Source organism: Lissotriton helveticus, chromosome 6 (assembly GCF_964261635.1).
Source record: "Lissotriton helveticus chromosome 6, aLisHel1.1, whole genome shotgun sequence".
Classification (NCBI taxonomy): Eukaryota; Metazoa; Chordata; class Amphibia; order Caudata; family Salamandridae; genus Lissotriton; species Lissotriton helveticus.
The window spans coordinates 1,849,939,930-1,849,964,325 of NC_136067.1; the positions used below are offsets into that span (position 1 = coordinate 1,849,939,930).

A 24,396-nucleotide genomic window follows, 5' to 3' on the forward strand; every position below is an offset into this window, starting at 1 on the left:
TTTTTACTTTGACCTATTCTTGCTTAACAAGTTTTTTTTAATTGGTGTGGGATTTTTCTTGTATTGTGTTTTCTTTTTATTTCTGCTTGTGTACTGCATAAATACTTTACACATTGCCACTTCTTGAAGTCGCCAAAAGCCTGGTTTGAGGATTGGTCTTTGTATCCTGTTTGTTTCTCTATCCTGCAGTTTGCCATTATGCCATATCCTTGTCCAAAACTCTGTGACAAGTTATTCCTTGCCTTTCTTGACAAAATGTATAAAATCCAATCCGACTTTAACTCCATACCCTCTGTTTATTCTCTGCAATTATCCTCTGATTAGGTACCTTGTAGCTGGAAACATGCCATGGTTATTCTGCTATAAAAAAGCCTTCTCCAGATTCTAGCTTACTTAGTAATTATTGTGCCATTTCCATCCTTGCTCTTCCTTCCTTAAACCAGCTTTCTTCCTACCTCGAGTCTAACAATTTTCTGTATCACATACAGTCCAGTTTCCTTCTCAATTATAGCACAGAAACTGCCATGCTGGCCGTCCCTGATGTTATCCCGAACCTCCTTAAAAAATGAGACGCTGCAGCAGTGGTCTTGTTAGACCTTTCCGGAGCCTTTTTATGGTCTCTCATACGATTTTTAAAAAGTGCCTCTTTGACAGTGAAATCTCTTTTAATGCTTTTAAGTGGTTCTTCTCTCTTCTGGGTAACCAGTTGTGAAAAAGTGCCTCTTTTGACATGGTTGCCTGTTATTATATGTGGTTTCGATTGTAGTGCACAGGGTCCCTGTCAACCAGGTCCCCTATGCCAGTGCTTCTTCCCTAAAACATAGCCAGAATTAGTACTTCTGCCCCCTGTAAGTCCCTAGTAAGGGGTACCCTGGGTACCTAGGTCCTGGACGCTGAAGAGGGTCCCTGGAACCCGAGCACTAGGACCATGCCACTGCAGCTTGCATGCCCTTGTGAGGTGAAAAACTGAAAAATAGACATGACACCCTACCTGGGTGCCATGCCAGCCAGCTCTGCTGGTAGGTAAGTCACCCCTCTCGCAGGCTTTACAGCCCTAAGGTAGGGTGCACTATACTAGAGGTGAGGGCATATCTGCATGAGTAGATATGCCCCTACAATACTTAAGTAAAGTCTCAAATATTGTAAGTGCTAGGGAACCCATAAGGAGCACATGGGCTGGAAACTGGACAACTTTAGTTCCATGATGACTTCGCTGAAACCAGGAGTGTTTGGTATCGAACAACTCCTTGTAATAAATCTACACCAATGCCAGTGTGAGCTTTATTAAAACATGTACTCGGAGGGCGCCTCAGAGGTGCCCCCTGAAAGCCTCCTGACCCTGGTGTGGTGACTGACTGGCTTTAGGCAGCCTGCCACACACAGACATGTTTCTGGACCCCTGTGTGGAGAGCCTCTGCTCTCTGGGACCAGAAATAATGCACATCCTGAGCAGAGGTCTCTCGCATCCTCTCCCAAGATGGGCTCTGTGCTCGAAGGGGAAAATTCAAAGGCTTGCCGCCTTTGTATTGCGATCCCCAGCCTCTGCTGCTAGCAGCAGATGGCAGCCCCAGTTTACACCCCCACGTTGGACAGGAAAATCAGCAAGAAAATGTATAAAAAAGTCTAGGAGATGTGCCCACATTTGGCAACTCCACCCCTCAGGAGGAGGAGGTGAAGTTGAACACACTTTACAGTCCCCTCCATCTTCAAGATGAAGGGACTCCTCCAATCAGAGCTAGGACTATGCCCTCTCCCACAGGAGGGTGGCATAATAAAGGGTTTAGTCACCGCAGGTAAGGTGCCCATTTGCTCTACCTGCTATTCCCCTAAAACGTCCTCTAAATCTAGTATTTAGGCTCCCTCAGACCTTGTAGTTAGTTACCTGCGTCCTAAGAAGGACAAAGAAGATGTTGTACAGCGAAGCCCTGAAGAAGACTACTGACTTGGCCCCAGTCCTACCAGCCTGTCTCCAGCTTCCAAGACCTTGCAAGAAGACAACGCCTGTCATGTAGTCAGAAACCCGGGAAAGACTGCCTGAACTTCAGAAAAAAACAAGTCTTCCAAGGACAGCGTTTCTGCCCCCAAGAACACAACACAAAGGACTCCGGTGCCCTGATCCGTGAGTCCTGTTCACTCTGCATCTGATGCCTACAACCCGTGGCCAGATGGCCCACCGACACAGAACAGGTTCCCCAGCGATCCTGACGTCAAGTCCAGTATTGGCTGAACCGTCCTGCACTCCACGACGAAGCCTGCAGCCTGAATCAGATGCTCCCCGACTAGCTTTGGTGAGAGAACGCCGACATCTAAAGGCACCCCTGCATCAGAAGCCTCTACGCCTTGGTGAGCGGAATCTTTGGGCCCCTTCGACCCTCAACCTCTCTACTTACCTTTGCTGTCATTGGTCTCCCTCCTGTAACCTCTAGTGCAACATATCAAAAACAAAGAGGGAGTATCCCCAGGATACAGCTTCCTAGTGATTTGTAGAAGTGGAGAGAGATACAGTAAAGAAATAATTATTTCTTTATTCAAGAAACCCCTCACTCACCAACCTAGTTGGTGACATGCTTCATCATCGGGGGTCCACCCAAGTGACGGAGTGCCACTTGGGTGTGCTTCGACGCCTGTAAATGCAGCGGAGCTGGTTTTTTTGGGAAGTGTGAAGGTGTGAGTTAAAAATGTCTTTGTTGTACTCCCTAAAATTATTATTTGGAATCGCAAGACACAGTTAAAAACCAAGTGAGATACTTATATTGGCTTAATTGACCAGGAAGTATCAGTCTTTTCGTGAAAATATGGTCAACATGTTTCAACCTTTAAAAATGACAGTGCAAGGTTTTCATCAGGACCAAGTGTATGAACCGGGAGGTCTGCGCACGCTAAGGCGCACCATTCCCTGATTCAACAAATCGCCAGACCTTGTACTTACCGTTCGGAACCCTTACAGCCTTCTGTGTAAGTAAATTCTTTTGGGGGAAACTGACGTTTCGCCCCATGGAGACCGTGGGGGGGCTGGTTATAGATGCATTGTCATATAACTCTAGAGCCCGCCGAAATACCTGCAGTTGGGCCTCACGGAATCCCGAGGATGTTTTTAAACACCTCTAGTGCAACGCCTGCAGCCTGTTTGTTGAAAGCAAAATCTCCATTGAAAAGCATTCGGTGCCCAATGCTGAAAGTACGCCCTTCACCCTGCTGCCCCTGTTCCTCTGGTGGTGTATGTTTTTGGTGCTGCATTGTGCCTCCCCCCAACTTACCTGTTTAACCGCATAATTGTTTTTTCCCCATAGGATAACTTTGAACTGTTTAGAAATTGCAACAGGGTCTGCTTTTGAAAGAAAAAAGTATTTTTAGTTAAAAACGTACTTGCCTTTTTGCGAAGACCTTGATCTTAAAATAAAGTACAAACAAAGCTTATTTTTCTAAAATTGGTGTGGATCTCCTTTTTGAGTTGTGTGTCCATTATTGGTCAATGTTGTGCAGTAAATGTCTTCCACTCCTCTGTGTTAAGCCTAAGGCTGCTTGCACATACTACCACTAATAGAGCACTTTGGCTTTTACATTGAGCCCTGTACAGTTTTGGAGAACCCTCGGACTCTGTGCACGGTATAACCACCAAGTGACATACCATATACAAAGACAGCCTCCTACATTGGTCTCAAGTCATTCTGCTCTCACCTATTTGGCCATCCTTTTACATAGTCTCTTGTAGAGTCGCGCAGAGCTCCTCTCTCGATCTTCAATCTTTACATTGCTCCCCTCACCTTGGTAATTCGTTAATTTGGGTTTATGCTAACAAAACCCAAATTATCATTCCCATTTCCAACAAGAACCATGGTATATGCGAATGCTTCTTGTTATGCGTGACTGCTTTTTCTACTTGGATGAGGATTAACTGCTCCAAACTCAACAACAAAAAAATCAAAAAATTTTCTTCAGTGGCAACTCCCTTTACTTTGGCTTGCCTGACTATCTGCTTCAGTGGCTCCAGGTAATTCACTGGACTACGGCGCACCAGATTCTTTTGGCCTCCTGTAGGAAAGTGGGTTTCTGTTGCAATGATCCCCCCCCCCCCTCCCACACACACACACTTTATGCCACATTCAGGTTCCCAGGGCCTGTTTTCATTCCAAAAACAGTACATTTGTTTTCACAATTGGCACCCCTCTGTCCCCCATATAAGTCATTTGTAAAATGTACCACTGGTACCAAGGGCCTTTTGACCAGAGAGGGCCTCTAAGGGCTGCCACCCTTAGAGACCCCTCACCTAACACATATACATTGCCATTGCAGACTGCTTGTTTTGGTGTAACTAAACTAAAAGAGTCAACATGGCACACCTGCCTGGGTGCTATGCCTTTGGCAAAGGTTATTCCCCTCCCCCACCCTCTTTCCCGGCAGGCCGTACAGCCCTAGGGCAGGGTGCACTATACCGCAGGTGAGGACATAGCTGCATGAGGAATATGCTTCTACAGTGTCCGAGTCCGTTCTTGGACACTTTTAAGTGCAGTGAAGCCATTTTGAGTACACAGGCTGGGAGTCTGTCAACACTAACTCCACAGCTCCATGATGGCTTTACTGAAGTCCGAGAAGTTTGGTATCAAACTTCTCAGCATAATAAATGCACACTGATGCCAGTGTTGGATTTATTATCAAATGCACTCAGAGGGCATCTTAGAGATGTCCCGTGAAAAACGACCAGCTTCTACTGTATTTGCTAACTGGTCTCTATCAGCCAGCCATTACCAGACAGGTTTCTGACCTCATGGGGGTGATAACCTTTGTGCTCTTGGAGGTCAGAAACAAAGCCTGCCCTGGGTGGAGGGGCTTCACGCCTCCCTCTTGTAGGAACAGCATCACTTGGCAGTGAGTATTAAAGGCTCTCACCTTGTTCTATGCTGATTTGGGCAGCTCCCATTAGTGTAGATACCTGCCTCATAACCTATCCCCCACGGCAGGACAGGTGTGAAAATTGGTAAGCAGGGTAGGAGTGTCCACCTTGGCTTGGCACACCCCTAGGGTGGCCAGGAGCTGAGGTGAACCCTTTTCCTCAGAATCTTCCATCTTGGTTTGGAGAATTAGGACCAGTAGGTCCCCAAAGGGAGGGGGCACTTGATGAGTGTATTCACCATAGGGGACAGAAGCCATTGGCTACTGCCCTCCAACCACAGTAACGCCCTTAAATTTAATTTTTGAGGGCTCCCCTGTACCATGTTCCTCAGATTCGTCGATTTGCGAAGAAGGTCTTAAGAGCCATGCAGCAGTGGAGTAGACGACAACTCACTCAGGCCCCAGTCTACTGGCCTGTCTCCTCCAGTGACCCCGCTCAAAGAAATCTGCGTGTCCCGCGGCCAACATCTCTCCAGCAACTCCAGAGAGCTGAGCTGCCTTCAATAAGGACTCTGTCTCCCGTGGACACCGGATTTGTCCAGCAAAAGTAACCTCCAACAAGGACTCCAGTGCTGCCTGGAACAGTGAGTCCTCACCACTATGCACCCATCGCCCTCAGCCCGAGTCCAGGAGGCCCAACGATTCAGTGATGTCTCCCCAGCGACTCTGACCTGGGGGATCCAGCGTTGGACTACCTCTCCTGAGCTTCCCTACGACACTTGCAGCCTCATCTTGAAGGGTCTACCTGACCGTGACGGGATCCGGTGAAAGAAACCTGACACCGAAAGACAACCCCCAGGCCTTGGGGTGCCCGCCTGACGGTGTCCAGCAACTATCCGTACCTCTCCAGTCATTGGTTCCATTCAGCCAGTCTTCTGGTCCAAGCCTGCAGCCTTTTTGCTCAACTGAAGATCCTCTTTGACTTCCACTGGGTAGCAACTTGTGGCCCCCTTTGTGTCGTCTTTGAACCCAGGGCCCTTGCCCTGAAACCGCAGGTCTTGACCGGCAACCGGTGCTCTACTGAGTACCCCCTGTCTCCATAGACCTGCATTGGGCGCGGACACCTCCTTTGATCTCTGCACCTGTCCGCCCCTGTGCCGCTGAGGGTGCACCCCTGGTGTCTTTCTAACCCCTGCCCTGTGTTGGTTGTCCACCCCAGAGACTGAACCTGAAAGTAGTGTACTTACCTGTACGTTTCTTACCTGTCTTGCCTCCCATAGGACTGCAGTGTTTTTTCTCTTTGTTGATCCTGAGAACTGGACTAAGTAACTTCTTGATATTGAAAAGTATTTCATACACCTGTACATTTTTCCTAATGCTTCTACAAACATTTTCCAGCTGTATATTTAAAATATTGCATAACTGAAAAATCTTCTTACCTGTAAACTGAGTTCCACCTGGTTCCTAAAATAAAATAATATTATTTTTATAAACATTGACCTGGAGTTAGTCATTTCTTGTTCCTGCTTTGTATGAGTGTGTAGAACCAATGCACTCATAATACATTTTGGTATACCGAACTGCTCAGCCCAGCTACTGCAAAATTGAGAGTAAGGTATTATCTACTTTAACCTCTGCCATATCTTTGAGGTCTTATTGTACTCTGTGCACACGATATCTCTTTTTGATATAGTATATATAGAGCCATCTTCCTACACCCTCCTTTGCCATTTGGAAAAAGGCAATTTTAAATCACACAGCCTCATCAACAAAGTATACCATCAACTTGGACCCAGTTATCTCTGCACTACTACTTAACCTTTACTTTCCTTCCTGCCTACTCCGATCCTCATCGGCCTTCCCTTTTCAAGTTCCCACAGTAAGGAGGAGTCGACTGGGCGAACGCTCCTTCTTCCGCCTTGCTCCTTGAAGCTGGAATTCTCTTTACAGTCTCATTCACGCTGCTCCCACTGTCACTTCTTTTACGAAACTTGGCTATTCCAGCAATGCCACCTTCTGCCTTTTCCCGGATGCCTCTTTCCACATCTGCACCAGTATGCCCTCCTGGGGCATGCATTATTTCATTTATTTATTCATTCAGTATGGCCAGCTTGGATGAGATTAATATGTGATGAACATTTGAGGCACTGTATGGAGTGTCCACCTCAGGGGGAAAAAAATCTAAACCTAGTATCAGAACCAAACCCAGCAGTTTACTAAGAGGTCTATACTATGCAGAAGCACACAACCAAGTCGGAGAAACCCGAGGCACAACACAGCTACCAACAGACTGCATTCCTGTTTTGGGGAAGAATCTGCTTCAGGGGGAAGAACAGGCAAAGGAAAAAGGAAAAAGTGCATTGGTGTCATGCCTTTGGCAGGGGTCATAGCTGTAATATTTATTTGTGAATGAGTGGCAGGAAGTGGAAAGCACAGTTGAGGGAGAAAAATAGAAAAAGTAGCAAGTGTACTTCCCAAGGAGATACGAGAAAGGAGTGTACTAAGAAGAGATTATAGTGCGTTTTCGCACTACCCCAACATTGAAAAGGAAAGATGCAGTTAAAAGGGCGGAGTAGGATAAGGAGAACTATAGTGAACCAAACGTTTGTAGAAAACAAAGATGTGCAAGGCTTATATTTCTTGAATAAAAGTGAAGTCGATGTGCAGTGTCACCGTTAAAGTTATTAAGCTCCTTTTTAAATAGACCGCGAGTCCTATACAGTGTTCCAAATGCAGGTCTTCTTGCATATGCATCCATCTTGTCTACCGATGTATGCCTTGTCTCCATCTCTTTTCCAAAAAGAAGATTTACAGCAGAACAGGTGCTACAACACCGATTGTAAATTGGGTTTTGTAATACAGCCTTGCCAAGAATAAATGAGGATACATTTTTATAACCTATGAGACCATAAATCGCTGCATTAGCATCTAAATGGGTATCTCTAGATGAATAGTTCCCTGCATACAATTCCTCTGAAAAATTAAATCCTGCTTTTCTGGCACATTCTTCTGAGAACTCAACCAGACTTAAAAGACAGCTGTTTTATCCTTCCTAGTCTTTAAAAGTTTCCAAACTCCACAACTATGGAAGGATAAAACAGCTGTCTCTTAAGCCTGGTTGAGTTCTCAGAAGAATGTGCCAGAAAAGCAGGTTTTAATTTTTCAGAGGAATTTTATGAAGGGAACTATTCATCTAGAGATATCCATTTAGATGCTAATGCAGCAGTTTATGGTCTCATAGGTTATAAAAATGTATCCTCATTTATTCTTGGCACTTCTGCTCTGTGGTGCTGTTAAAGAGTAGCAAGTATAGATAACCACCTCAAAGTTTACAGAATAACTTGGCTTATCTGGTTATTCACTTCAGATGCTCTTGCTGCACACGTGAACATTTTAGACTCTATCTGTAAAGAATTAAAATTGCATTCTGTGCATCTACTTTATATTAATTTCCAATGCAGACTTCCTTAATTTCCATGTGAGACAAAACTGCTTTATTTTGATTGAGTAAATTGCATTTGGGACAATCTTTTGTGGGAAAGCTCACGGGGTAGAATTTCAAACAATAAAATGCCTGAGTCCCAGTGACTGAAACAAAAAATATTATCTTTACTGGTATTTGAGAAGGTTTCAGGGATTCTTTTTTAAAAAATTTTTATAAATATTTTTATTTGCATTTTGTTCCTGAAACAATGGTAAAATTACGTTGTCATCCATCAACATCCCCCTTCTCCCACACCTCCACCCCCCGCCTTATGTCTGTAAAAAAACAGCAATAATGCAGTCCAATCTTTAGTCCAGCTCAATGCTTCAAACTCCATCACTGTCCACATTGCAGTGTCTTGTGTCCCCATAACACTTCTGTGCCCTAGGAGTGCCCTATCCCCGGTACCCTCTACAGTCCCCCATTAAGGCCATGGTACTTCCTCCATTTATTCCAGACTCTTCCAAATTTCTTAGGGCAGCCTCTCGCCTTATATGTGACCCTTTCTGCCGTCATATAGAGGTCCATACCCCTCCTCCATTCCTCAATCTGCGGTGTCGTACTCGCCCCCCAGTACTTTGCAACATCTCTTTTAGCCACCACCAGGGCCAGGACCAGGAAAATTAGTAGTGGGCGCGCCAGATCTATCTCATTAGTCATGCCTAGTAAAACTAGCCTAGGATCCATTGATAGGGGAGCTTCCAGTCCCGCTGCCAACTCCTTCAGTATCTCCCACCAGAATGTTTGGATCCTAGGGCAGGACCATAGTATATGGAAAAAATCTCCCTCTATCCTGTCTGCATCTGAGGCAATTAGTGTCTCCTACCTTCCCCATTTTGTATAGTCGCACCCTATCAAAATAAGTTCTGTGTAATACATTAAATTGTATAAGTCTCAGCCGGGACTTAATGGCTACCTCCCTTGGATGCATGAGGACAGTGTCCCAATCTACCAAGTCCAGCTCTCCTACCTCTCCCTCCCATTTTGCTCTGAGTGTCCAGACCATCAGGCATATTATTCATAATAGTCCGGTATGTTAGTGAGACTGCCTTTTCAGGTATAGATTCTTGTAGCAATCTACCCTCCAGGGGGGCATACTCGGGCAGGGTGTCCTCTGGTATCCCCTCCGCCTGCCACGCGTGGCGCAACTGTGCATATTTCAAGTATTGTGTGGGGAGCAGTCCAAATTCCGTCAATGTCTGGAATGATTTTAAGACGCCTCTTACGGTCACGTCCCCTATCGTTGAGATACCTATATCGTCCCATCCCTTGAACCCTTTCAATTTAGTCAGTTCCCTCAGCCAGGTGCAATGCCATAATGGCGTTTGTCTAGTAAGCTTCCGCTCCCAACCTATAGTCTTAGTCGCCCTATTCCATATCATCAGTGTCAATCTAGTGGCCGGCAGCAGTCTCCCCCTCCCTTTACCCCCATATAGGTAATAGGTATATGGACGATTACCCATAGCACTTCTTTCCAGTGCATACGTGGGGTGAGTGGCAGAGGCGTGAACCCAGTCATTTATTGTTATTAGGTGTTCTGCCCAATAATACGCCTCCACATTGGGGAGAGAAATCCCTCCACTGTATTGGTGCCTTTGGAGTGTCGACAATGCTACCCTAGGCTGTTTACCCAGTCATGGAAAGGAACGGACTCCCGAATTTATATCTGTAAACACCCGTCGTGGGAGAGGGTAGTATTCGTTTTGGAACGCACACAGGAGCTTAGGTAACGTCACCATTTTGAACATGGCCGCGCGACCCAGGATCGTCAGGGGCAGTAGCCTCCATCTATTCGCGTCTTCTATAAAGTTCCGCACCACCCGGCTGACATTCCTATCGCACGAGCGATTCCTATCCATTGTGACAAACACTCCGAGGTATACCAACCCCTCCACTGTCATCTGTAGCCTGTCCGGGAGGTTCGTCCACTGTTCCCTGCCACTAGGGTCGTATATGATCGATTTGTGCCAGTTAATCTTATATCCTGAGTGCGCTCCATAGCGTTCAAGCTCCGAAAAGAGCACCGGTATTGTTGTCTCCGGGTGCGTAACATACAATAGCACATCATCCGCGTATAATGATATTTTTTCCTCTTCCACCTCTCGGGGGCCTACCCCAAAACCTCGTATCTCCGGGTGTTGACGAACCATCGCTGCCAGTACCTCTATTGTCAGCGTGAAAAGCAATGGGGACAGGGGGCACCCTTGTCTCGTTCCCCGCTGTACCGGGAAATCCTGTGACGGGACTCCGTTTACTTTGACCCTTGCCCTGGGATCAGTGTGTAAGAGTCGTATCCACTGCCTGATTTGCGGACCAAACCCCATTCGGACCAGTACCCCATCCAGGAACGTCCAATGCACAGCGTCCAATGCTTTTTTCGCGTCAAGCGAAAGGAACCAGTGAGGGTCCTGCCTTTTACCCACCTCCTGCAGCCAGTTATGAGTCCTACGTAAATTGAACCTGGTGGCCCTTCCTGGTAAGAACCCCGTCTGGTCCAGATGTACCAAGTCCGGGATCACCCTTCGTAGTCTGAGTGCTAACACTGTTGCCAGTAGTTTAACTTCGATATTCAATATAGATATGGGCCGATATGAGGAGCAATCCTCCGGTGGCTTGCCCTCTTTGACTATCTGGAGAATTGTGGCCATGCGCAGGTCTGGAGGGAGGTTTCCTGTTTGAGCCGCTTCCTCAAACAGCCCCAGTATGTGAAGTGCTAGAAGGTCTTTCGTATTTTTGAAGAACTCTGCCGGGAACCCATTCGGGCCAGGGACTTTTGCGGCACGCAGCTTACCTATGGCCTTCTTAAGTTCTTCAAGTGTAAGTGGGGCCTCCAACTCTTGTATGTCTGCATCTAACAATCTCGGGAGCTCTATGTGCTCCATATAGGACATAGCTTCCTCCTGTGTTCCCAGCTCTCTCCTTGCATAAAAGTGCCGGTAGTGGTCCGCAAACACCTCTGCAATGTGGCCATCTGTCACCGCGAGATTTCCATGGTCATCTCTGGCTTGGTCAATCCACATCGCTTCTCTCTCTTTCCTACTTAGCCAGGCCATCAATTTTCCAGACTTGTCCCCCACATCATACAAACGATGCAGCGTCGCCATCGCCTGCGTCTTGGCCTCCTTCGTCACCACGTCCCTATAATGTCTTTGCACATCAGTCAGTTTTCAAAGCGACGTCACACCCTTGCTATATTGGTATTCCCTTTCCATCTTGGTATTCCCTTTCCAGGGCCAGGATTTGAATCTCCATCCCCTCTAGCTCTCTCTGGGTGTCCCTATTCCTCTCTGCCAGTCTATTCTGGATTCTATCTCTCATGACCGCCTTGAAGGCCTCCCAGAAGACAACCCTCGACGAGACTGAGCCCAAATTTTCAGTTATGTAGACCTTAACATCCGCTCTCAAGCCCTTCATCACGGACGGGTCTTGCAAGTCCCAGGCCGCCAATCTCCTCTGCCCCTGTCGGTGTCGTGCCTTCCGTCCCACTGTCACTAGGAGTGGCGTGTGGTCTGATATCCCCCTGGCCTTATATTCTGCTACATCCTCTCTGGACACAATGTGCCTAGCCATAAAGATATAGTCCAGCCTGGAATAGACCTTATGGGATCCAGAGAAGGAGTATGCCTTGTCTTCCGGGTGCAGCCACCTCCATACATCCATCAGCCCTACCACGCTAACCATACGAGAGAGGCGGGTCTGAGCCTGATCATTCAGTCTGTCTCCCGTTCTATCAATGGATGGGAACAACACGTCGATAAAGTCACCCCCAGTATCTGTATGGTATCCGATGTGCTAAGAAGGATATCTGTGACCCCATGCAGTGTGACTGCCTGCAATTTCGGAGGGGCATATGTTGATATTAGAAGGTATTCCTTCCTCCTCCACGTGCCTCGCACCCCTACATATGTTCCTTGTGTGTCTGCCCAAACCTGCGCTACCCGGAATGGTTGACTCTTATCAGTATGGCCACCCCTCTCGAGCCTTTTGTGAATCCCGCATGTGCGAGGACCTTATATTGTCCTCTCGCTAGGAAGACACACTTGGTGCCCAGGAGGTGAGTTTCTTGCAGCAGGACAAGGTCCGGACCCACCCTCTTCACATAAGCATTTACCAGGCCCCGTTTGAGTTTGCTACCCAGCCCATTCACATTCCATGTTAGTACTGAGAATTCCTCCAGGTTTCGATGTTGCATCCCTCTGCCTATCCGACATCTTGTGACGTATTGTATGTCCCAGCGAGCTGGCGCGTTGGCGATGTATAGATCTGGGAATCAGTGCATGTGAGCGTGATGACGTGCTGCAACCCCCCCATCCCCTCCCCCACCCCAACTCCCCTGAACTTGGAACTGTCGTAACTCCCCCTACCCTCCCCCACCCCACCTTTCCCTCCCTTCAATCCCATCATCCAAGGAATCAGGACCGTCGATAGAGAAGGTCTGTCACCTTCCCACGTATCCCCCCCCTTAACCTAGTCTCTTGATCCAATCAAGGAGCATACAACCCTTCTCCGTCCTTTCTACCCAGCAAAAGCAACACACTGGCACAGAACAAATACAATACAACAAAATGCCAGAAAAGAAAAGAGAAAGAAAAAGAGAAAGTAAGGGGTTGAGATGTGTTAACTTGCGTGCTCCGTGGCTATGAGCTGTAACTTCCGATGTCCATATCTGCCACCGCTCAAGAATGGGAGTATTGTGATTCCGTTCTCAGGTCTACCGCCTGATCCGGTGTGTCTTGTTCCATTTCTCGGATTGCTGCTACCAAGGGGTGCAGGGATCCAGCCCCATCTTCTTCCTCGTCCCCCGAGGAGCGGCCCACCGTGTCTTCCTCTCCTTCCGAGCGGGCCCTTCTCCCCAGGCAGCTGAACCTGGATCCCACCGCACCCCTCCCTCCAGGTGAGTCTGAATTCCTCCTTTGGCGACCCGTTGTGGAGGGACCTGGGTACGGCGTCGTCTGCAGTGTCCTCCTGGTCCTTGGTTTCCTGGTTCTCTGCGCCTTCGGTCTTTCGACTGAAATCCGGTCGGCGTCCTTCGAGGTACTGCGTCCGCGGCCCCTGCCGTCAAACTGCGGGAAGCGGGGCGTTCCTCCAACCACTGCCACGCGTCGTCTGGATGAGTGAAGAAGTGCGTTCGTTTCTTGTAGATTACTTTCAACTTTGCCGGAAATAACAGCATATATTGAATATTTAAGTCTCTTAGCTTCCTCGTCACTGCATCGAAGGATCGCCGCTGCTTTTGCACCTCCTGACTATAATCAGGGAAGATCATGATGCTGGTGTTTTCAATACGAATCTCCCCTATCTTTCTAGCCTCCTTTAGAATCAGGTCTCTGTCAGAAAAATTGAGAAAACGGGCTATGACTGGCCGCGGCCGTGCCCCCTCCGGCGGTTTCACCAGCAGTGCCCTATGGGCCCTTTCAATCACTAAACAGTTCGAGAATTGTACCTTTGAGAAGGTCTTCCGGATCCAGGTATATAGGAATGTCACCATGTCGACCCCTTCAATTCCCTCCCTAAAGCCTACAAAGCGGAGGTTGTTGCGCCTGGCCCTATTTTCGGCATCGTCCACCTTCCAGAGTAGTTGGCGATGTGAGGCCTGGTTTCCGCCATGTCTTTTCGAAGGGCGTTGAGCGAATCCTCTGTCTCACCTATCCGCGTTTCCGCTGTGGCCACTCTCTCGGAGAGATTCCGGAAATCTTGTCGTAGTAGTGTTACCTCCGACCCCACCTCTCCGATCTTAACCTCCAATGCTGAACAGGACTCTTGTATGTCCGTCCTAGACGCTTGAATCGACTCCATCAATAGGTCAGTGTCCGAGCGTGGTCCCGGGGCTGAGGCCCCCGACTGAGGCTGGACCGTGGCATATCGTTCTATGGTCCCCTGCCTAGGAGTCCTGGGGACCGTGTCTTTCTTCCCCATTCTGTCTGCAGCCGGATGGCAGTCGTCTGGCGCAGACACCGACCCTCAACTACACACTCTGGGCCCCCGTAGGTGTTAATGACTCTCAACACACCCAGTTATATCACCGCGTGTCCTCTGCGTCAGCGCCTTTACCTACACTTGATCTAGTATAGCCGGGGGTGCATATGGGCGGGGGGAAGGTTTAGCAGTCCAGGGGCGAGTTTGTAGGGTCGTTCCTCCCTCCGTTGCACATTTCTGCGGCCAGCTCCAGCGTCCAGTATTCACGACGGACTTTTTCAGCGCGACTCCCTTCTCCCAGCGCAGGCCGTGTTGTTCCCTGGCAGTCTGCAGGGAGACAGAAGGACCCAACACCCACCTGCTGGGGGCCTCTCACCGCCCCGGTATAATCTCTGGCGAACCTCCAGGGCCTCATCAAATCCCTCCAGGGAGGCACCACCTACTGCAGGGCAGTCACTTGGCTCCCCTAGTGCCAGCCTGATCTGCTTTCCCTCGTTCATCAGGGCCCACGGGCACCGGCCATCATCCAGGCTCTGCCGCCCCAGCCGCTGTTTCCCAACTTCGCCCTGACCCGCACCCTCCAGCTCAGAGGCCTACCTCAGTCCACGTGGGGCTAGAGGGGGGGGGGGGGGGGGACACTTTCATCCGTGGGGTAGACCTCTCGCTCCTGCACTGGGGGGGCACCGTCCCCCGCAAGGCTTATCCTAGTCACGTCCTGTGCTCCCGCGTGTGCTGCAGGGGGGGGGGTTAGGGGGCCCCTTCCGTTCTTCGTGTCCCGGCGGCCCAGCGCCAGCACAGGGACACCGTCTCCCTTCACCTCCAATCAAGCCGGGGCCAGCCGCAGACACCTCTCCGACTCTCCGGGCACCGCCTCAGCCTGCCTCCCCCAGCCGCGGCGGTGCGAGACCAATTCCGCCGCAGCGCGATCTTGTTCCGCCCACATTCTGGGCCGCCCAAGGTCCGGGCGCTCGCCAGGCCGTCACCTCATCCGACGGTGCGGGGGGGGGGCGCCCATGCGGTGTGTCCGCCAAGTCCGCAGCCCCTTTCCGATCCTTTCCTCAGATCGGTAGGGGGTATCCCAGCGCTTCGGGCACTCCTCCTCTTCTGGCCTGCCTCTCAAATTCAAAGCCGCTCCGCCATCTTAGATCTCGCCGCCGGGCCGGCCTTCCGTCCGCATCTTGATTCAGCTGAGGTCCAGGGATTTCACACCAATCTCCGACCTGTAATCAAGTCGGGCCCCTCTCCTCTTTAATTCATGAGAGAAACGGGGCTTCAGGACACGGTAGAAAGTCGGATTTAATCCAGCTCGCCAGGAGCTGCGCCGGAGCACGTCTCACTCGGCCATGTCGTTGGCCACGCCCCCGGTTTCAGGGATTCTTATCTGCATGAATCTTAGTGATGATTAGACTATAACTGTCAGTAACTTTTCTTTAATCTCCAGAAGGAGTGGATCTGCACCCTCAGCAGTCCTCCCTTTGACACTGATACATCTGCTATCGCGTTTACTATGTGTGTATCTAGTATGCTCACAGAGACTGATGAAAAAAACTTAGGCAAAGCAGGTAGGGGATATGATGCATAGATCTGGGTGGAGTTTCGCATTCTCACTGGCCTTTAGCCATGTTGAGGTACACATACCAGGCTTTTTCTTAAGATGTCCAAAGTTAAAGAAGTTGGACCGCTTAGGCTGCAGTTGTTGAGTCATTTATTCGGATCAGGTAATGCCATTTTGTTTGAGTTCAACTTTAACCATGTTTTATGGTGTGCTTGTGCCCTACTGTCTACAAAATATATAAGATGTAAGACTAGACATTAGATGCTGCAACTGTTCCTCTGATTTACTCTTTAAATGCTGACCCGCCTTGATATTCTTTTCCTTTCAGGAACTGTTACGTCAGCAACATTCTCTGCAGATGTTGGAGCAAGAGTGCACTCAACTAAAATCCAAGCTAACCCAAGAATTGCAGCAAGCTAAGAATGACTATAATTGCCTTCAAGCGGAGATGGATAAAGTAAGATTTCTTGAAGCTCCAAAATCATATTTACTTGTTATGTACATTGTTCACTTGACATGCAATGCAAGACTGACAGTGCTAAGCTCTCCAAATTTTCATGTGTAACATATTCACAGGTAGGGGAAGCAAAACCTACTACCCAGTCTACCTCCTTTTAAATCCTTTAAGTAAATGGGACAATTTGCTGCTTCCTCCATCAATGCCCCGCGCTCCCTGGTTGTGGAAGGGGTACCACAGTATTATTCATAGTAGAGTTAAACACAGCTTGGGAAGCCCGAAGTCTTACGAAGCACAATCTTGGCCCAAGTTGGTTTTCCTCATCCTCACCCATATACCCCATTGCCCACCCGTAAATCATTTCTCTTTTTAGGGATTGAAAACTGACACACTATCTCTACCAGCTTGAACGTGCAGTTTTCTTTTCCACAGTACCTTTTTCCCCCTTTATTTTTGGCCCTACATTTTTTCCACTATCATTGATTTCATCTCTTGCGTTGTATTGCTTCTGCTAATAGCTGAAGTTGCCGGATTTATAGCATGCATTCTATGGTACCACATTTACTCACACTAGATGTGCCTTTGATGCGTGCGTCTGCAACACCTTTCAGTATGTGCTAAATTTTTTTGGTTACGATCTAATTATTTTGTAGAAAACCGGGTTCTTAAACTACGAGTAACAGAGGCCGGAGTCGTGATGTGAGCATTTTCTAATCTGCTGCTAAAATAAAACCCAATACGCTGTGAAGCCAAAACTTTAACATGCATTTAATGCAGAAAAAGCAGCAGAGCGGCAAATAAGCAGGAAACAATTGTCATTTCAACCGACCAGAGCATAAAGGTCAGTGGAAGAATGCAGAAATTTGTGTGAAACTTGTTTAATGAGCAAGTGACAGGATCTTCTCACAGAGAAAAATATGAGATGTCTGGATGGCAGTGGCAATGACTGCCTGAATCCGTCGCTCGGCGCGCAGGAGATCGACTTAATCCTTTTTCAGGAGGTAAATATACACCCTCCAACCCTGGACCACGGGCTTCGAATTCGCATGCCCTTCAGCACACCCCGATGCCCGTATTCCGCACTTCTGATGCCTTAAAATAACTGATTTTGGCACCGAAAGCGTATCCCTGCGGAGCCCACTGCGATCCCCCAAAATGGCGCTGACTCCTGGCACTGGTTAACCATCGATCTGCCCACGCTGGACCTTGTTTCCTAGGCTGGATGGACCGATCCTCTACTCCACGCAAGCCTAACATCCTTATGGTGAGTGCCTCTCTGATATGGAATATTGAAATAAAGCTCACCTCGCTCCTTCGCGATCGGCTTGCCTGACCCTGAATTAGCGGCGGAGGTGTTGTAAGCGACGCCACAAGCTCTCTCCGTGTCTCGTATCCACGGGGTGAGTCCTCTTCAAGGATCCCTGGCAGTGGTTTGTGCTGAGCGCTTTGCTTCTCCCCCTCGCCTGCATCTCAGCGTCTCAACATGCCCCAACAAGCCCCGGCTTTACAACAGCCAGCCTGACTTAAAATGGCGGGGGCGTGGACATAAACCAGCGAGATATGCGAGGCGAGAGGCGCAAGAGACGAAGAGTGCCTCAGGATCCATGACAAACGTGGTGACCGCGAGGAGATTACCATACAGCTAACACTCTGCTAGCACGTTCTACCTGACATCTGCAGTGCCTTACTCTGAGGTGCCCAACAGGCAACAACAACCCACCTGCTTCAAATATGGGATTGCAACATTGACTGCCAAGGGTTTGCCAAGCGTATACAACCTGAGTGCTGGGGTGAGTCCTCTTTTCACGCCATTGTAGCGTGTTCTTCAAAATGGCGGCATAATGGCGGCGCGCTAACCCTCTAGACCTACTGGAGTCCAGCTTGACACCCCTGTACTGCTTGGTGACAGAGACTCTTTCCATTGCTTCCAGCCACTGACGCCCTTTCGTATCTCTACTGGGTAGTTCAACCTCGCAAGGGTACTTTAGAGTAAGATCTTGGCCTGCTGCCTGGTGACAGAGACTCTTTCCACTGCTTCCAGCCACTGACGCCCTTTTGTATCTGTACTGGGTGAATCCACCTCGCAAGGGTATTTTAGAGTGAGATCTTGGCCTGCATCCTCCCAACCTCTCAACCTTTTGCATGAACTTACTGGCGGCACACTGTACCTCCTTCCGCCACTACACCGTGTCTCGCCGCCTACACTCTACCAACCTCCTGCAACCATATAATGAGGGCACAGTAGTGACCAAGTGAACAATCCATGCGAGAGACGCCCACTTACCTACCGGCTACAGCGTGCTCACCTTCATCGGCAGCCGTCCTAGTACACAAAGGTTTTTACTATCCAGCTAAGGAAAAGCCAAATCATCAAACCAACAGCAGAGTAAAGGGATTCGAGCACAGGAGCATGTAAACAAGGGCTTATCATCAAATCCCTTCGGTGCAAGTTTGTTTTCCCCTGCTCTTCTCCCATCCTGTTCGAACTTGCCGGTCCCACTGAAGATGACGGACAGGGACAGTAAGTCTAACAATAAGAAAGTAAGACCTGAACCATCAATGCCCGAATCTCCTATTAAAGCCAAATCAGACCTGACTAGCATGATGGACATGATTCTTAAAAAGCTGGCGGAAGTCCACGACGTAGCTAATTCAACGAAAAACAATACCGATACCATGCAACTGAAGCTCACATCAATCAGAGCGGACATAAGTTCTATGAACAAGAGCATTGGCGAAGCGGAACAACGTACAAGCGACGTAGAAGACAGAACCTGCCAATCGGCCAGAATAATACCACTTTTCCAGAGCACCACAAATGATCTCAAGCGACAGAATGCTGAATTAGAAGATCGTAGTTGAAGAGGTAATGTACGTATCTTTGGTGTTCCGAAAGACTCAGAAAAAGATGTGGAATCCTGTGTGGCTTTCCTTGAAGCTTGGATACCAACGGTCACGGGGATTAAATTCCACCACGGCCTAGAACTGGACAGGGCACACAGAATTCCAACATTCATTGCGCAGGGAAAAAAAGGCCCTCGCCCTTTGATTTGTAAACCGCTCCTCTACCAACACGCTGAGGCCATCTTGCAATTCGCCAGGAAAAACCATCACATCACCTGGGAAGGTCATCGCATAATCTTTACTCAAGACTACTCCAAAGAGACTGTCGAAACGAGGAAAGGTTTCCTGTCTCTAAGAGATAAACTGAAGGCGAAAGACATTCAGTTCTCCTTTGCTGGTCCGTCAAAGTTTAAAATCATCGAGCATGGCAGATCATGCATCTTCTCGAGCCCTCAAGATCTTGCACACCACCTAGAAGAATCACCTCCACAGACCATGGACTTATCTAGCGGCTCTTCCAACAAGCGAAAAACTTACACTCATGACGCCACTATCCACTAAACTGCTGAACCTTTGGGTTCCACTAGTATCTCTTTTTTCTAATACTTTTCCGGTTAGAGTGTCAGAATGCTCATTATGCTATTCTTTAACTACAAGAAGTTACCAGATTCTACGAGAAGTTGCCAAATAGTCTAGGTAGCTACATGCCGCAAGTTGGCTACATGATGTAAGTTAGTTACACGTCATGCGTGATGTAAGTTGGTTACACGTCATGCCGTGATGGGCCCCCTTTAGGGGCAGTTTACTGGTACTGTCAAGGATCTGTAGTTCTAATTAGTTAGCTTAGGCCATTAGGTTAATTTCACTCAACAAGTTCAAAATACATCCGTAGGCCACTTATGTGATCACTATATTGCACTGTATTCCGTGTGTTAAAATGTGCTTAAATTGTGCTTACAGCTTATCCCTGTGCTAAGAGTAACATATGTTTCATTATAAGTTACCGCACATTTGAAATGAGGTCAATTAGTAAATACGTTTCTCCTGTTGAGACAATGCCCTACTATATTTTTCTGTTTTGCCTTTAGACGGCACTGCCGTCGCAGCTCCTGTATTCAAGTTGTCTGGGGGAGGGGGGTGGGAAGGGAGGGGTGGGAGGGATGGGGGAGGCAAGGGCACTGAGAGAAGGGAGGGAGGGGGAGAGTGGGCTTTTGGGGTAAATGTAATTTTGGTCATTTCCTTATTCTTATTATTTCTACTTTTGCTATTCACTGTCCAAATTTCAAAAGTAGTATCGTACGTGCCATATTCATTACACAGTCAGGAAAACGGTCACCATTTAAGATGACACAGACTAAAACCCTGGCTGAAAACCTTAATATACTTTCCCTAAATGTCAAAGGCCTTAATCACCCTGTAAAACGTAGAAAAGTCTTTGATTATTTGGAAAAATCCAAGGGCGATATCTTCCTACTCCAAGAGACAAAATTATCAGAAGAAGATATTGAATTCATTAAACATCATTGGATCTCGCGCACACTATGTTCCCCAGCCATCCATAAGAAGAGGGGGGTGATCACCCTAGTCTCAAAAAAATCAAACATTTCTATCACCTCACACACTCAAGACAAGGATGGGAGGTTGTTAGTTGCACACCTAATGAGAGATGAGAGATGAGGACCCCATTCACATTGAACATTTACGGGCCGAACACTAACGATCCTGTCTTCTGGAAATCTGTTTCAACATCCATTGAGGGCATTCCCCAAGATGAACTTTTGGTAGTAGGCGGGGACTTCAATCTCCCTTTAGATCCTCTACTGGATCGCCAGTCCAAATGCACTTATCACCCTTCACGATCTCACGATATACTCAGTCGTATCTGCTCCGGATTTAACTTAAACGACTCTTGCCGATTACAACACCCTGACGGGAGAGATTATACATTTTACTCAGCGCCCCACAATTCATACTCCAGAATTGACTACATTCTAATCTCCAGCCCTTTCACACACCTAATAGAAGAAACGGACATAGCACCCAAACTGGTTTCGGACCACTCCTGTATCAAAACTAAACTCGCAGGTGCACGTTCTATGCTACCCCTGAAGCGCTGGCGCTTTAATGATGACATCCTCTCAGACGCAGATCCGGGAATACATTGCACTGAACGATCTCCCAGGCACGGACTCCTCTGTTGTTTGGAGTGCACTTAAAGCCACAATTGGGGGCGTCATTATAGGTATCGGAGCTCAAACCAACAAGAAATTGAACTCAGAACTAGACACACTTGAGCGAGACATCAAGGCACTAGAAACTTCTCATTCGACTGACTTGGACAATAAGCCCGCTCTAGACCTACTTATTAAGAAGAAATACGAGTATTACACAATTGTGAGCAGACGTGCTGGAGTGTGAATAAATAAATTCAAAGCGCTGAAATTATGCGAAGGTATTGGGGCAGGGAAATTGCTAGCATCTTACCTTAAACATAAACAAAAACAATTCGGTATAGCTTCGATTAAAGACCCAGCCAACAACATCCATACCAAACAAAATACAATTCTAGACACTTTCCAGTCTTTCTATGGAGACCTTTACAAGAATAAGATGTTGCTTAACCCTGAGGCATGCTCCAAGTACTTACGCTCATTGAACCTCCCTAGACTTTCTGAGGAGGATAGCTCCAACTTAGGATCCCCTTTCATGCACAAGGAACTCTCTTCCTCCAATAAATCTCTTAAAAGTAATAAAGCACCGGGCCCTGATGGCTTTTCGGCCACTTTCTATAAGGCGTTTGAAAAAGCACTCAGCCCCTCTCTACTAAAATTATTCCATTCCTGCGCTATAAAAGGTGGTGTCTCTAAATCGATGGGTGAAGCCACTATAATTGTCATCCCGAAAGAAGGTAAAGATCCCCTTTTAGCAAAAAAACTACCGTCCAATCTCACTCATAAATCTGGATTGCAAAATATACACAAAAATCCTAGCCAACATACTCAATGCAATCCTACCAAAATTGATTAGCAACTCTCAAGTGGGGTTTCTTAAACACCGTATGTCCAACGATAATACGAGACTACTTTGCCATATCTTGGAAAAAGCCAAAATAACAGCCTCTCCCTCTGTTGCCATCACCCTAGACGCGTAAAAGGCGTTTTGACAGGGTGTCATGGTCCTTTTTAGAACAATGCATGCTCTCTTTTAACCTGGGGAAGTCCTATATAGACATGGTTATGGCCCTCTACTCCTCCGACCGCCCGGATCGCCATTAATGGCTCCCTGTCAGAACCATTTTGCTTACAACAAGGCACCAGACAAGAATGCCCTCTCTCACCAGCTCTATTTCTTCTGGCCCTTGAACCCCTCATCTCGGATATATAACGGAATGAAAATATCAGAGGCGTGGAATTCGGTGAGACACAAGTAAAATTGTCCGCTTATGCGGAAGACATTCTGGTGGTTACAGAACGTCCAGATTCCTCCATCGAGGCTCTCATGACCACCATAGAAAGATATTCTCTCCACTCTGGCTACAAATTGAACCATGACAAGTCCGAGGTTAAAACCCTGAACGTATACGTCTCCAGGTACATGCTGGGAAACTCTGGCCTCTCCTGGCAGTCCGGTTTCATTAAATATCTCAGGATTGAATTTGGAAGCACCCTTCTTGAAACCCTCCAGCGCAACGCGAAAACCACCTTAGAAGAAATTAAATCGCAACTAGATGGATGGTCTCCACGCTTCATAACTTGGTGAGGGAGAGTTGAGACCATCAAGATGATGATCTCTCCTCTAGTGAACTACCGCATCACGATGCTGCCCCTCACTTTATCCCCGGACTTTCACCACATATTAGATGCCCATCTCACTAAATTTCTCTGGAAAGGGAAAAGAGCAAGGATTAGCATAAAGAAACTCTGCCTGGACAAGTCTCTAGGATGGGTCAACATAGCGGACTTCAAGCTGTACCAAACAGCTTTCCTCGCCAAACAAGGCTCTTATTGGTTGTCTCCTCCGACTGATTACACCCCCGTTTGGCTGGAGATAGAAAAATCCCTTTTTGGTAATCTCGCCCCTGCAGCCGCTCTAACCGCAAGCCTAAACACGACCACTTGCTTGAAACCCATTTTACAGAACACAAAAAACGCTCTGTCAAAAATCGATAAACTCCTGGACGCCAGTATTCGACGCTCTAGGTGGGAATCGATCTGGCATAACCGTACAGTGTTACATAAAGGCAAACCACTACACAATGACCTTTGGATCAAAAAAGGTATTATTTCCCACACCAATTGTATAAGGATTCATACCCTCTCACCTTTAAGGAACTCCAAACTAGATACAGCCTCGCTCCGCTTGAATTCTATAACTTTCTGAAGATAAAGTCGGCGATCACTAGAGCAAAATTCTCTTCAAGCCCTTCCTCCCTCCCTCCTTCTCTAGACTAAATAGACTAGGCCACCAGGTGTCCTTGATTTATAAGCTCCTACGCCCGCAACACTCCAAGCTTAGTAAACACCTCACACAGTTCTGGGAATCACATGCATCTTTCCCTATATCTGAAGCAGACTGGGCCAAAACTTGGGAATCTACCATGAGACATAAAATCAGCCCTACACTTTCCCAGACAAAATTTTGGCTGCTCCATAGAGCTTTCTGGACACCAGCACGTCTTTTCGCTCACAACATTAGGGACGATGCAACGTGCTGGAACTGTAAAGACGGTGACGGCTATCTTGAACATCTCATACTCCAATGCACGTGCGTGGTTCCCTTTTAGGATAAAGTCTTCGAGTTTATCACTAAGGTCTTCTCATTCTCCCTCCCCCCCCCCCCTCTATTGAGAAATTTCCTCTCTAGTCTTTGGTTTCCTCTAAGCCCTGTCTCTTTCTGACAATGATAGGGCCTTACTAGACCTGCTCCTCATGGCTGCAGTAAAAGTAGTTCTCAATAACTGGATAGACACTAGAAAAGCCTCCTTTGCCTGCTGGTTAAACTGGGTAATTACCTAAGGGAAGCTGACAATATATCACTACAAAACTCACCATGGCGTCCCCCTCAGAGACGAATGTGGGCCACCCTTGAGAATTATATTAGCGCTCGCAAACCACCATGAACCACTCACACTGCGCCTTCAACTCCGGTCGCCTTAGCTTCATCCTATCTCTGCTCGAGCTCCCCATGACATCTAGGCGGTTGGCCGTACTTCGTCGATAGCGGCTTCATTCACTTTGAGCCAAGACACTGATACTACTGCTTCTATTTACGCGACTTATAATTTCACTCATATGTTTTCTTAATTATTTT

General features: G+C 47.7%; 1 protein-coding gene across 1 annotated transcript in view; it reads left to right on the forward strand.

Annotated features, from left to right (window-relative positions):
• The window catches only part of CENPF (centromere protein F), a 421,242-nt gene that overhangs the window by 78,631 nt on the left and 318,215 nt on the right, over positions 1-24,396 (forward strand). The window contains exon 9 of the mRNA XM_078649780.1: positions 16,114-16,242. Coding sequence (XP_078505906.1) covers positions 16,114-16,242 — 129 coding nt within the window. The remainder of the gene's footprint in view (positions 1-16,113; positions 16,243-24,396) is intronic.